Source organism: Manis javanica, chromosome 15 (genome assembly GCF_040802235.1).
Source record: "Manis javanica isolate MJ-LG chromosome 15, MJ_LKY, whole genome shotgun sequence".
In the NCBI taxonomy this organism is placed as follows: domain Eukaryota; kingdom Metazoa; phylum Chordata; class Mammalia; order Pholidota; family Manidae; genus Manis; species Manis javanica.
In genome coordinates, this window is record NC_133170.1 from 54,771,774 (window position 1) to 54,787,281 (window position 15,508).

General features: G+C 44.2%; 1 protein-coding gene across 2 annotated transcripts in view; it reads left to right on the plus strand.

Moving 5' to 3' along the window:
* GPD1L (glycerol-3-phosphate dehydrogenase 1 like) overlaps positions 1-15,508 on the plus strand; it is a 54,033-nt gene that overhangs the window by 22,251 nt on the left and 16,274 nt on the right. For both annotated transcript variants that reach the window (XR_012125959.1, XM_037008630.2), the window contains exons 3-5: positions 4,394-4,534; positions 6,099-6,237; positions 11,964-12,076. Coding sequence is in view for 1 of the 2 variants with exons in the window: in XM_037008630.2 (XP_036864525.1) it covers positions 4,394-4,534; positions 6,099-6,237; positions 11,964-12,076 (393 nt within the window). In the remaining variant the exon portion in view is untranslated. The remainder of the gene's footprint in view (positions 1-4,393; positions 4,535-6,098; positions 6,238-11,963; positions 12,077-15,508) is intronic.

A 15,508-nucleotide genomic window follows, 5' to 3' on the forward strand; every position in this document is an offset into this window, starting at 1 on the left:
CTTTGTCTTCTAAGCTTTACCAGTTCTTTTTTAAAAGCAGCTTTGCTGAGATATAATTCACAGATCATACCATTTACCCATTAAAGTGTACAATTTAGTGGCTTTTAATAAATTCACGGGGTTGTACCACCATTACTGCAGTCAATCTGAGTATATTTTCATTTCTCATACCGTTTTGCAGTCACCTCCTGTTTCCTCCTATTCTTGCCCCATCCAAGCTCCCACCCCAGCCCTAAGCAACCACCAGTTTACTTTCTGTCTCTATAGATTTGCCTCTTCTGGACGTTTCATATCAATGGCACCATGCAGTATGGTCTTACCAGATTGGCCTCTTTTACTTAGCATAGTGTTTTCAATACTATGCTAAGTGCCTGACACCTAATCCGGAGGGACTCAAAACCCTTTAGGCTTGTCCACACTCTTACCGGCTCTGTTTCAAACCATTTTATATATTTATTTTATTTATTTATGTTATTATTATTAACTTGGACCAAGAGCCCTGGATTCCTGAGAGTCTGGGCCTTAAGGCAACCAGCCATGACACCTTAGTTCTGTTTGATTACTCGCTCCCCCTTGCCAGCGACAGGCAAGCCTTACTCTGACTTGTCTTGCCCAACACATTCAATGATCTTTCAGGGTGGACACTCTCAGAAAGATTTGGGCAGGAGGCCTGTGAAATAGGTCTGCATTTCCAAAGCAGTGTCTTGATTTTGTTCAGAGTCAAAGATGGGAGGGAGGCTTAGCTAACAGTTATATTCTGAAAGAGGGTATTCAGAGTACTGTGTTGGTTGAGGAGAGCTCAGTTTGATACCGGGTGAGAGAAACAATGTTCTGTGAATGGATCGTATGCATAAATGCGGCTCGTATTACACATCGCTTCTGTGGGTTAAGGCCTAAGCACACCGCCAAGCAGACTGGAAGGATGACTGTACGTGCTAAGTGAGCCCCCAGTCATACTAGCCTAGAGACCTGTTAATTCCCAACCAACTGAAGGTTCCTCTTTGATTTATTGAAGAAGGAAATGTAAGAGATGGGAAGAAATCCTGACCAGCTGGCAGCTTCCTGTGTAGGTTTTTAACAAGGGACCTGGGGATGGGCTGACTCCTTAAAAGTTAAGAATGTGTAGAAAGGAGGTAGATTTTTCTGTGATGAATAATCTCTTTCATATCATTTCAGAGCCCTTGCATTTATGTCACTTAATTTGGAAGTGCTCTGTGTAGTAGCGGGGTAGGAAAGGTAATTAATTCTACCCCCATTCTGTATGTGAGGGTCACTAAGGTCACTGAAGGTAAGTCACCTGTCCAAGCTCACAGCTAGTCAATTGCAGATGGGGGACCCAAACATATACCTCTTCTATCTTTTGTCCTTGGTTCTGGTGTCTTTTCATCTCACCATTTTGGGAGGTACCCTGAAAAGGCAGAAAGGGACATGGGTGTGTGTTGGAGGGGACTGGGGGAAATGAGAAACAATAAATCCAGAGAAGAACAAAGGTTTTAATTAGAATTCAGGCTGCCAGGCTCCATATGAGAAAGGATATAGGACTCCCCACCTAACTAAAGCTAGTAGCCCAAGGGGGAGTGAGGGGTCAGCGTTCTTACAAAGGCTACAGGGGGACAGGGTGGGACCACAGGCAAGTATGTAAGAGTGTAATGAGCTTTGCCAGTAAGGGACAAGCAGAGCAGTCCTGGGTTGGTGTCAGGAGGCTAATGGTATAAAATAAGAAACTGCTTTTTTCAAGGAGGTGAAATCTCCAGATTCAACGGAGGTAGATTTTTGTGATGAATCTGTGCCAACTGTGGCTACCCTGCCTAGATTACCAATCTGGAGAAGCCCTCTGCAGAGGAAAACAGGTTTTCCCCTGCCTTTGGGGGTGTGAGCAAAGAGGAAGAAGTGCTAAACTCTGGGTTATGATTACTGTATGGGGCATGACTGTTTATGTTGCTATCAAGATCAGCTTAAGCTAAGATAGAGATGGTTTTGGTTCATAAGACTTAAAATCCAGGTTGTGCTTGGTTTCAAGTGCAGCCTAAATCAGTGACTTACATGACGTCAATGAGGTCATGTGACTTCCTGTTTCTCTGCTCTCCTACAAAGTTGGCTTCATCCACATGGGAGCCTGTTGGCAGGCCTAGGTTCTCCCCCTCACACTTGTGAAATAGTTGCAGCTATTCCAGACCTCATACCATCATCCCACACTGTTCAAGGAATTACCCAATATCTGCTGCAGAAGAGTGAGGAAGCAACCTGTTCCTCAGAAGCCCCAGCAAACATCCTTTTGACCCCAGTTGTATTATGTGCTGACTGGCTTGAACAATGTGGAACGTGGGAGGGGCCAAGTCCACCTAAATTGCATGGTTAAAATGGGGAAGCAGTAACTTTTGAAAAGAAATTTAGGGGTGTTTTTGCTGGAAAGAAGGGGAGTAGAGGCTAGGTGGTAAACTACAGAAGTCTTCCATACTATTCGAAGGGATATGGGAGTGATATAATTCCAGAGGGATTTCCTTGGGGAATTCTTTGAGTGAGAGGGTAACTCTTAGCACATGTATGATTTAAGAGAACAGATGAAGATATAAGAAGATACATAATAATAATTGACTTAACAAAAAGCAGTTTATTTCCCTCTCACCTAATGGTGGTCTAACAGCTTTGCTTCACACCATTGTTCTGGATCCCATCTTCTTCATTTCCTGTGCCATCGCCTAAGTCTGGGTGACCATGGGCATGAGCTTCAGCCAGCAGAATGGAGGAAGGGAAAGTGTGGAGGAAGCAGCCGCTGGGCTGGAAGTGCTGTGACTGCTCCCTCTCACGTTCCACTGATGAGAACCTGGTCCTTGCCAAGGACTGATGGGAAATGCAGCCCCTCGCCAGGTGACAAGTGACCAGCTTACAGCTCTGTGATTATGGAGGAAATGGAGAAGAGACTTCAGTGAGGGATTGGTGGTCTCCATCCCAGCTCCTGAACTCGATGTCCTAGGAGGCTTACCCATCCTGAATGATGTTCCCATGGCAGATAGCACCCTCAGAGATGAACCGGCATCTGAGTCCCTTCATTTTGGGAAGCAGGAATGCTTAATGGAACCAGTAGCAGTTACATTTAGGTTCACAAACATGTGACAGAAAACTTAAAAATGATGGTGTCTTAAGCAAAACAAATGTCTCTTTCTTTTGGTTACATATATTAATCATATTAACAATGCATCACAGAGTCAGGGACTCTATCCTCCTCTTATACCATCTCCACATTTGGTTTCCTCCTCATAGTCCAAGATGACTGTCTGAGCTCTGGCCGTCTCTTGACACTTCCTCTGGCAAAGGGAGAAAGAAAGCCTTCAAGGGCATTTCCCAGAGGTCACATGCAGCACTTCCTCGACACCCCATTGGTCAGAACTTAATCACATGAGGCACCTAGTTGCAAGGGAGGCTGGGAGATGTCACCTTTCCTGTCACTGATAAGCCTGTTCTCTGACTGAGGGCTCTTGCTGAGGCAGCAGGGAAGAACCAATAGGGGCAAAAGCAAGCGCTGTCTGCTGGAGACCATATGCCTTATCCTCGCTAGATGCCCTCACCTCTGCCTGTGTTAAATTTTAAAACCCGTTTTTATACTTGTCTGAAGGAAAGAAATCATCGTCACTGACAAGTACTGAAGGCACACCAAGTGCTAAACCCTGTTCTGTGTCATTTAGATTCACGCCAGTGCTGTCATGTGCTTGACATGGAGAGGTTTATGGATGGTGGGCAGTCGAGGGAACCAGAAGGGCGTGGTGGAGTGTCCAGAGTTTCACTACAGCAGGAAGCCATGAGCACCCCTGAAAGGGCAAAGGGAAAGACCAGTGGCACCAAGCCAGCCTTACCGGGGCTTAGAGACGTGGAGGGAGGCTGCGTGTCAGAAGGTGGAACTGTAGAATGAAGCCATGCCAGCACCCCTCTGAATCTGGGCAGGAGTGGCTCCAGGAGGCTGGTAAACACCCTGACGTGCCTTTCCTCCCCCCCTCGGCTCTCCTCTCCTGACAGTGTGCCCCACTTTGTCTGAGGCCAACTGAAATGCAGACAGCAAGGCTGCTCAGGGGACACACAGAAAGCAGTTTCCTGGGGAACAGAAGGGCAGTAAATAGATTGGGGGTTTGGGAGAGCAGCCGAGAACAACCCACATGGTGAGACTGACTCCCTTTTACAGGTAAGGGAACTGAGGCATGGAGAGGTCAAGTCACTTGCCCAGCTGGTGACAGGGGCAGGACTCCCCTGGCTTCAGGTGCGCATCCTCAGTAGGAAGGCAGAGCACACACCACACTGGCTTTTTACTGTCTGTCTGCACGCAGTAGGCCTCTGATAAATGGGGAATGGAATCATTTGGGCCCGCTGGGTGTCAGTAATGGTCTCATCCTCACTGCCACAGGTTGCCATCTCAGACATCAGAGAGGCCGTGCAGGATGCAGACCTGCTGGTGTTCGTCGTTCCCCACCAGTTCATTCACAGAATCTGCGAGGAGATCACCGGCAAGGTGCCCAAGGAGGCGCTGGGCATCACCCTCATCAAGGTAGCTCCCTATGACCCCAGGCAGGAGAAACAATGCTACATGTTGGTTCTGGGAAATCTCATTTCCTCTTACTTTCATCTGTTGGAATAAGGAGCTGAAGGAGAGGTTATGGCAGGCTTTTGTTTTTAAAGATGCCTGGAAGGTAATCAGAAACATACCATGAGCCCAGCTTAGCTCAAATTTAGGAGGGGGCTGCTGTCTGTCGCAGTTGGTTGGCGCTGGCGGTGATGTGAGGGGCTCCTTCAGATGAGGCTTGCTGTCAGGAAGCTCCTCCCACCCTGTGTGGTCTCAGCCTGCATTCTGGAAATCACCTGCAGTTTGTATCAGCTAGGAAATTAATCATCATTAGTTCCCACTCCTGAGTATATTCCCTATAGAGAGAATTCTTAACCAGAAGTCCACAAACCACCCGCAGAGATCCACAGACAGAATTCAGGAGGTTCATGGGCTTAAATGTAAGGAAAAAACTGCATTTTTATTCATTTTCACTTCTAACTGAAATGAGCATTTCCTCTATTTATGAAAGTAGGCCACAGCCAGTTTCATTAACAGTGGTATTAATAAAGACTGTGACCCTGTGGCCCATATCATTCACAGATATTTTTATATCATTGTAAAGTGATGGCTTAGCTATCTCCAGGTATCATTCATGCTCACCACTACTTTGGAATTATGGTAATTACTAGATGTGCCATGTCATCTCTTTCTAGTGCATTAGTAAAACAGCATGCATATATTACTGTGTCACAATTTGCTTTTAACATTTTGATAATACATTTCAATATAATCAGCTTCCTGGATAATCTTATGTATTTTGCTTTTTGCACATGAAATTCTGAGAATCAGTCTGTAAACCTTACCAGACTGCCAGGGGTGAGGTCCATATCATAAAAAAGGTTAAGAACCCCCTGGAGACACTGTTCCAGAGTGTTTGTAGATGAATCTTCATGAAGGCAAACTGGAGCAGCTCAAATGTCAAGCATCAATAGGATGTATAACTGCACATGGACTGTTTATTTTGTAATGCCACACAGTAGTAAATGGGAATAAACCAGAACATTCATACAGCCACATGGGTGAATCTCGGTAAAATCATAATGTAGCACAAAAGACCACATCTCAAGTGAATGGTACAATTTCACTTACAGGCTTTCAAAAAACAGGCATAATGACATAACCTATTGTATAGGGATAGTTTTATGTGGCAAAATCAGCAAGAAAAGCAGGGAGCAGTGCATACAGCCTTCAGCATGGTGGCCCACCCTGGTGGGGGCCAGGGAACACCAACGAGGAGGATGGCACCAGGGCATGGTCTCATTCACATGGTCTCATCACATCCACATGGATGGAGCTAGAGGGTCCTGACTTGGGCGGATGCATGCTCATTTTCTTCTCACTTTATTGTTATTAAAGCAGTACGTGCAGTATATATGTTTACTGTTGTAAGAGATGTTTTCAGGTTGGGTATGCCGTTGGGTGTCTGAATCTAGATTACTTATAAAGCAGCTCTGTTGTGGCTCTTTTATTGGGTTTGTTTTTCCCTAACTTGTTGACATCCTTATAGGGCATAGACCAGGGCCCTGAGGGGCTGAAGCTCATTTCCGACATCATACGGGAGAAGATGGGCATTGACATCAGTGTGCTGATGGGAGCCAACATTGCCAACGAGGTGGCTGCTGGGAAGTTCTGCGAGACCACCATTGGTGAGCGCTGGCTGGGGGTGGGGCCTCGGGAGTCTAGACATGCAGTGTTCGAACATTTACATTTTCCACTTCTGGTATTTTCTTTCATGAACTCTTCCCTGCTCCCATTATATTCCTGAGGAGGACATTCAGTCGGGTGGGGATTTTACAGGAGGAGGCCATTCTGTGGACCTGAAGTGTCTCAGGTACCTCCTGAAGGAAGGGAAAGCCAGGGAGCCCATTTGACCCACTGAGATCCAGTGATGATCCATCCAGGTTAAACACAAGAAATGCAAGGTCGCTTGTACCAGGCAGCAGGGCTACATCCTTGGTGGGACTCCCCTGGCCTTAGAAATCCAGATTTCCTCGCAAATGCCTGTATCCAGATCCTCAGTGGGTCCCAATGAGATTTAAAAATTGGTGGGAATAATCCCCATCTTCAGGTAAATAAGCCGAGGCCCAGAGATAAGTTACCTGCCCAAGGTCACACAGCTAACATAGAACGCAGGCATGAACTTTGACTTTCCTATTTCTTAGAAACAGAAAAGCTGACAGAAATATTTTTAGAAATAGAAAGTCCTTTCTACTCTTATACAAAATTGGTGTGGAAATTTTTTTTTATGATGAAGGGCTTTGGAATTCTCAAGTACATGGGTAGGACTCACAGAAGAAAAATCTTGTTTTATTTGCACATCCCTTGCAACAGTTTACCTAGGCTTACCTGCCACTCCAGAACTCGCCTCCACCTTTGTCAAACACACTGGCAATGCCAGCCCTCTCTCCTCAGCAGCTTTGTCAAAGGAAGCTCTGAGAGAGGTCAGGCTTTCTTGAGTAAGATGGGGCACCCAGAGAATGTAGCTACTGATTCCCATACATGCCTGCAAGTTAGGACATTTTTACTATTTTTGCTTTTTTTCTTTATCTTTAATTGCATTGATATACTACCTCATTATTGTGGGATAGACATAAGTAAAAAAAAAAAACATTTTTTATTTTATTCAATTTTCATTATTTTTTCTATTTGTGGAGTTTATGCTTGCAAAGTTATATACTGTTTCATAATTTCTTTAATACTATATAACAAATTCTAAAGCCTAGCAACATACATCTTCATAGCTGCATAGTGTTACACCAACAATCCTGTATGGATATCTGGCACTTAACAATGATTTTTGTTTTTGAGAAGTAATATTTCTGGAGAGCAGAGGTATCATAAATCATATAAAGAAGAAAACACAATGGCCTAAAAATACTATTACCCAGGTTGACAGTTACAAAACTTATATAGACACAGCTAAGAAAATTCAAACAATGTGAGAAGGTATAAATTAGAAGGAAGATTGTAATTTCTCACCTATCCCCTCTTCCCAGAGGGAATCACTGAGAGCAGTTTTAAGTATCCTTCCAGAAAAAAATATGTACCTATATTTATACTAGTCTATGTATAGATTTCATTCTATAATAGTTAATACTTTTGTCCATTTGTGATTTTAATGTAGCCTGTGAAATTACATAATTACTTTTATTTAAAAATGTAACTAGTTGTTCCAACTCAATCTGATTTCTCAGTAATCAATTGGCAATCCGTTTTACCAGTCAGTTGGAAATGACTAGTTACCCTAGTCATTCTGTAAGGCGGAGACTATATTTCCAATCCTGGTTTAAAACTATATCTACCTGTAGATCTTGGCTAGGATTTTTACCTGCCACTAAGCCCTTTTGTTGTTGGAAATTTCCGGTGGTTCTTTAGACTCTTGGTTTGTAAGACAAACATATGCCCAGAAGTTACGTCTCTTTCCCCTGGCCTCTCTTTCCCCATGGCTTTCACTGCCTTTTCTGTGGGTTGGACATTGGTTGGCAAGAGTGAACTGAGTTAAATTAGGTAAAATATTGAAAGTAAGATAGAACGTGGAGGTGGTAGTTCTAAATTGTCTCACATAACCTGAATTTAATCGTGAGGCGATATCAGACAAGCTCGGAGTAAGGGACAGGTTATAAAACAACTGGCATGTACTCTGTAAAAATGTCCGTGTCCCGAAAGGCAGTGGAAGGCTCAGGGAGTGTCCCAGATTACAGGAGACTGGGCACTAAGGGCAACACAGGATCCTGGGTTGGGGCAGGGAAGACTGCCATGAAAGACAACATTGCAGTAATTGGTGAGATTGAATATGGGTTGTATGTTAGATAATTGTATCAACATTAAATTTCCTATTTTTGCTAATTGCACTGTGGTTATCCAGATCTCCTTTCTTGATGACATTAGCAACCATCTCATTTTTAAATATGATAGATTCAGGAATCTTCACCCGCTGGAGTCTCCTGTGGCGGAGAAATTAAAAACAGCATTGTTTTCTGGATCTTGTAAAAATACGGACATGTGGGGTGAACTCTGGTGCCCCCTTATGGTGAGAGTTCCCTCATTCTTGAGACTGACTTCCTGGAATTGGAGACCTACCCGGTCATTCCACGATTATTTTTCAAAGCCTGTTACGGATCAGGCACGATGCTAAATGTTGAGGATACATAAGCTCTTTGTGGAACTTCTAAGCACACAAACAAATATGGAATCACAGACTGAAATAAGGGTTTTGAAGGAGTCTTATAAATAAATTGATTATGTCTGAAACTAGGCATGAAAGAGAAGAGGGATTTTCCTGTCTGGTGGTTCAAAGTTTGGGGCGACCCTCCCACATGGCTGATGGGCACTACCTGTTCTGAACCTCATGATCTGGTTCCCTGCTTGCCACATCACTGCTTATGAACGATAGTAATAATAATAACAGTGCTTTCTTACTCATGATTTAAATCATTTTTTTAAAGTACATCTGAGAAAACAAATCCAACAATTTGCAACAACATGGATGGAGCTAGAGGGTATTATGCTCAGTGAAATAAGCCAGGCAGGGAAAGACAAGTACCAAATGATTTCACTCATTTGTGGAGTCTAACAACAAAGCAAAACTGAAGGAACAGAACAGCAGCAGACTCACAGACTCCTAGAAGGGACTAGTAGCGGTTACCAAAGGGAAGGGGTTGGGGAGGGTGGGAGAAGGGGATTAAAGGGCACTATAATTGGCAGTCACAATATGGGTAGGTCACAGGGAAAGCAGTACAGCACGGAGAAGGTAAGTAATGACTCTGTAGCATCTTACGACGCTGATGGACAGTGACTGAAGTGGGGTGGTGGAGGACTTGAAAATGTGGGTGAATGTTGAAACTACAATGTTGCTTATGTGAAACCTTCATAAGATTGTATATCAATGATACCTTCATTTAAAAAAACATACATTAGAGAAGAAGGGAGATTGCTGTAAGTCAAGCCCACCTCTCCAGTGGACACTGTATGCAATTTGCAGCCACAGAGGAACCAACAGACCCCACCTTGTAGCAGTGGTAAATGGCAAACACACTTCTCCTGGTCCTTTTATCAGATTGCTCACAGCAGCACATTCAGGGTTCCATCAGTGGACAGTTGGACTAAAGTGATGCGTGAGGGGCTTGCCTGGGATGCTCCTGAGCATCGTTCGTGTTGGAGGCACCAAGCAGTGGCCCTCAGTGAGGGACAGAGGAGAAAGATAATGATGATGTGGAGGCTGGGGGCTAGTTTACCCAACCCTGGTGGTGAAACAGTGTGGCTCAGAATCACCCAGATGGTCCAGAGGACTATCTAAAAAAGGAAGAGGACAGTTTGCTCAGACTGACACAGGTCTAGTATATGGGAAAAGGAGAAGTCAGCTAAATAATAATAGCAATGTCTGTGAAATAGAAAATGTGCCTCGAAGTATTGGATAGATGTTTTAAACATTTTATTAAGGAAAATTTCCTTAAAACAAAAGTAGATGGTATAGAATAGTGAACCCCATATACCCATTGCCATCTTCAAGGATGATTAACTCCTGGCCAGTCTTACTTCAGTTTGTATCCCCACACTCTCCACTTGCCCCTGGATTATTTTGGCATTACTTCTGGGTGTAATTTTCATTGTTAACAATCATCTTTTTTTCTGCATTGTAAGAATATAGCTCTAATTGTGATGTTTGTTTGGTTTTTGCTGGTTTATCTTCTTTCTCCCAGCCTCAAGAGGGAGCCTAACACAGAGTCAGCATGGGCCCTGGAGCCAGAGCACCTGGCTTAGAATTTGGGCTCCTCCTCTGACTAAGCTGTGTGACCATGAGCAAGATGGTCAACCTCTCTGTGCCTCCTGTCTGTAAATGGGGAAATCATAGTGATCAGTATGTAAGCGTTGCCTATCCCCATAGTTATTGTAAAGGACCTTTGAGTCCTCGTTATGACAAATGGGCTGCTTTCACAATTCGTACTGAACCTCACAATACTCAGAGTGCCAGTGTTTTACTCCTGAGTAAGCGGAGGCTAGAGGAGGTTAAATCAGAGGTTTGCAAACTTGCCTGCCCATTGGAATCACCTGGGGAGCTTCGACAATTACTGATGCCCGCTCTACCCTATAGACTTGTGTAATTCCTCTGGCATGGACTGTAGGCTTGGGAGTTGTTCGGGTGATTGTAATGTGCAGAGCAGCAGGGAACAAGCCCAGAACTAGAGGCAGGCAGAGCCCGAGTCCTGCAGTCCTCCGTAACATCCTGCCATTGCTGCATGGAGCTGTTGCCTGGGAGCCAGGACTTGGCTGGTAAATTTTATCATCCTGATTTCCAGAGCTGAGCCCACCCCACACCCCCATCAACCAGAGTGGATTTCACATGAGGCTTTACGTGTGAAGTTTTATTCTTGTTTTTGTTTTTAACCCAAGGTCCCTAAAAAAAAATAATGTCTGAAAACTACAAGGGGATATAACAGTAGCAAAAACAATTACTCTTTGCATGTTCATCTGCAATTTAATCAGTGAAAATATTTGTTGTTGCTGTCAGTTCTCTGTTGCTATAAGGATGCTGAGAACAATCACAGAATCTCAGTGGCATACGCAACAAACACAGCTAACACACTGATGGGTTCACTGGGGTCCACTGATCTTGTCGGGGGTGGCCGTCCTCCGGGTGTTGCTCCTCTTCCCGCTGGGCCCAGTGAGCTGGCCAAGGTGTGTGCTCTCAGGGAAGGCAGAGGTCCGAGGAAACCAGCCTGACACGCGCAAGTGGACCCTACGCTGCCCCTGCATCTTGTCTGTTGATGTCCAATTGACTGAAGTCACATGACTGAGCCCAGAGTCAGGGGGTGGGGAATTATGCACCCCCTGCTATGAGTCCAGGCACATCTGTGGAAAGGGATGTACCCCCTCACAGAAACAGAGGGGTGGATAGTTTTGAACAACAATCTGTTATAGACGTAAACACAGAAGCTGAGTTTGTAAGTGTTAATGGTAGCAAAAAACTGTAACAATTTTAGATATCAAGCAGTAGATGCTTAGACAAAATAATATATGAACACAGCAAAGTACAAAGCAGCCATTTAAAATGGTACAGAAAATATATGAGGTCATTGAAAATCACTAATGCCATAAAGCAGGGGAAAGCAGATTTTGAAACTACACGTATATTCCCAATTTTGAGAAAAGTTATGTATATTCATGTTAGTTACAGGTATGTGCCAAATTGCTAATCATTCTCTATGGTGGAATTAGGGAATATTTTTATTTTCTATGTCTACTCCCATAAATTTTTCAAGGTTTTCTATCATGAACATGTTACTTCTGTAATAAGAAAAAAGTTGTTTTAAAGTATGTTGGATGTGAAAAATCAAGACTGTTACCATTTTTGTTTTTTCTAATCTTCTGATAGGCAGCAAAGTGAAGGAGAATGGCCTTCTCTTTAAGGAACTGCTGCAGACTCCAAATTTCCGAATTACTGTGGTTGATGATGTGGACGCCGTTGAACTTTGTGGTGCTCTTAAGGTAAAGTGGGCCTTGTTATTTCTGCTCAAGGAGGGGAGTTAATCATGCAAGGCCACTTGTTGGCATTATTGAACCTAATCCTGAAGAATGGGCTCTGTGTTCTGTGCACTTACTTCAGCAAAGCATAGTGAATTGAGAGCCTTGTTGATCACTTCCGGCTTGGCCCGAGCCTTTCCTGGGTGGCTGAGTTCTTTCTCACTCATGGTTTGCTTTTATTTGTTGATCTGGGAGAACTGTGGTGTTTTGTTCTTTGGGAGATTGGCCACATCAATATTTGGGAAGCATGGAAAGAACCTTGACTCTCAAGCTTGACCTGGGGGCAGAGTATTTTGTTAATTCAAATAGCTCTACACGTTCTCCTGAGCAAGAAAAGGAACTTATTTTACTCCTGGATTGTGCTACTCTGTGGGTTTGATGGTTTGATCGGTGGTTCTTTGTAAAGGAAAATATCATTGCTGCAGATAGAGTTTTTTCTAAGAATAAGTTTATCTTTGCCCATAAAGGGAAAAGATTAGATTAAAGAGGAGCTTCATTGCCAAGTGGCTTGGGAGAAGAAAGCAAAGAGTTGCACACTTGTCCTGATGTTCCCCCTCTGTCTCTAAAAGTCTCAGTTGTTGCCCTCTATCCTGATTTGGGAAGCAGCTAGCTGGGAGCTGGGCTGCAATTTCTGATCCTTCTCCCTTGGGAACCCGAGCTGCTTTAGCTGCCTTCTTAAAAAAAGGAGGGGTGGAGAGGATAAAGAGCTTCCCTGTGAATGAATGCCCCCTTTGAGTCGCTGTGGAGTCATTTCTTTGGTGGCAAAAGCTGCTTTTCAGGAATTTGAGCACCTAGGGAAGGAAGTTAGGTAATTTGGCATTCGCCTCACTTTGTCAGGTGAAAATCGCAAAGATAAGAAGAATACTGAGGAGACCGAAGTCCAGACAGTGCCTTCCTGCGCTTTCTGTAAGTTGTGCAGGCCCACCTCGTTTTATTGTACTTCACTTTAAGGTGCTACCCGGAGACTGCGTTTTTTACAAACTGAAGGTCTGTGGCATCCCTGTTGCCAAGCAGATCTGTTGGTGCCATTTTTCCGGCAGCATTTGCTCACTTTGTGTCTCTGTAGCACTTTTTGGTAATGCTTGCAATATTTCATAGTTTTTTGTTATCCTTGCTACAGTGATCTGTGATCAGTGATGAGGACTTGCTGAAAGCTTAGATGATGGTCTGCATTTTTTAGCAATAAAGTATTTTTTAATTAAGGTATGAGTACTATTTTTGAAGACATAATGCTGTTGCATACTTAATGGACTACAGGATAGTGTAAGCCTAAGTCTTATATGCCCTGGGAAACCAAAAATCCACTCAACTCACTTTATTGCAGTATGCGCTGCATGGCAGTGGTCTGAGGCCAAACTCACAGTATCTCTGAGGTTTGCCTGTACATCTTTTTTTCTAGTCAGGATTTAAAACCTATTTCTAATTAATATTGTGTATATATGTGGCCACATGTCCCTATGTTGTCAGGCAGCTGCGTCAGGGAAGGTCGTTCCCTGCACACTTAGTGAAACTTCAACCTGGGCAGGGGAGGGTTCTTGACTCTGATCAAGGAAGAATTCTTGAGCAGGCCTGCCAAGTGTAGGTAAGAAATTCATTAAAGGGAGAGTAGCAGCAAATGGCAGCAGCCATACACTCAACAGAGAGCAAGGAAGAACAGAGGGAGGAAAGGGAAGTTCACTGAACTGCTTGGCGCAGGGAAGATCTCTTGCCAACTCCCGAAGCCAGGGTCGCCTGGCATCCAGTGTCCGCTTGGATCTGCACAGTGTGGGAACTAAGTCCCTGTCACCCAAGGATTTGGGGGAGCCACAGAGCACTGGATGGAGGGACATTATGTTCTGAGAACCTCCCAAAGGCAAAGAAAGGAGATTTTCAGGCAGGCTACTAAAGAGCATGCTCTTTAGTATAGCTGTAGTCCTGTCTGGGTCACCCAGGGGACAGGAACTTGCAGGCCCCCATCAGAGCTCTTAGTAGCCCCTCCCTACTTGTCTGAAGTAGAACAGAGAGAAGACTTGTGCTTAAGTCTAGAAAGTAGAATGAAATAGCAAAGTAACAAAGATACTTACTACTGGAAGAGCACAGTGACAAAACACAGTAAGTTGGGCAGTGAGAAGTCTTTATTTAAGGCAAAAAAGTACACACTTGAAGAAAGGGGAGTATGGGTAGCCTCAGAGAGGAGGCGTGCTAAAGGCTTAGGATTCTGTCTTTTAAGGCTTTCAAGAATAGGGCAAAGGGCCAGGGGGCTGTAGGCTTGGCATATGGTCTCGTGAAGTCTATCTCCAGTGAGACACATTATGTCACCATCCATAGTCTGTCCTCTAGATATTCTATCAGATAAACTTAATACAAGGAATTTCTTGATCCTGTTCTCCAGGATAGTGGTTACCCTCAAGCAGTGGGGACATATCATTTAAGACTACTTGCCCTGCCTTAAGATGGGGTCAGGTTTTGGCTGATTAGCATCAAATATGTTAGGAATCTCACCTCCTAACGCCCTGGTTTTTAAAGTGGAATCTTAGCTTTAAGACAGAGTCCCTCCTGTTCTTATATACTGTTGATGTAACTCGGCAGTGTTCATCACAGGCAGAAAAAGTCAATCAACATGCATGTCCCTTGTCCCTGCCCTGCTTCACCTATACAACGAGAATTTTAAAAATTAAAGCCGGTTAAAGACTTGGGCTACCAGGCAGCACATGTCAGTCTTTCTAAATGCTTGTGTGGGGCATTCTTCACATTGTGTGCAGGCCCTCTTACATATGTAAGACACTGGCTTTGGCGGCTTTGTTTATTTTTGTTGGTTGAGATTTTTATGTGTTTTTAATAGTCCTTCATTAAACTAATGGCCACCAGACAGCAGGGACATCATGAATGCCTAATCGCTCAGCACCAGTCTGGGGTGCTCCAAAGCTGTTTTTAAGTGGCAGGATATTTTTTGTGGTAGATGGAGAAGCTGTGAGATCCTGCCCAGCACAAAGGGTGCTTGGGGAGGAGAAAGATTCTAGATGGAGGGCTCTGGGAAGGCTTCTGCTAATGGGACCCCATGCTGGTCTCGTGTCTGAACTTGGAAGGGTTTTTCATTTTTGTCAGCTGGAAGCCTGTAAGAGGATCTGTGCCTGCTACCATGACAAAGAGTGGTTCATGGCGGGTGGAGACCCACAGGGGTTGAGGAGCATTTGCCGTGGCTATCCTTTGAAACCGGACCAGGTGCCATCATTCCTGTAGGCCTGCATCAGAGCTGGGATTTTTGAAAACTGAGAAACAGCCACTTCAGCAGTGACTGAGTCTAACCATTCCATTGTACACATAAGGTGGTAGAGCTCCAAGGAGAGTAAATGACTCAAATATGGCAAATATTGGCACACTGGGAGTGTGAGTGCAGGTTTCAAGGGTCTTAGACTG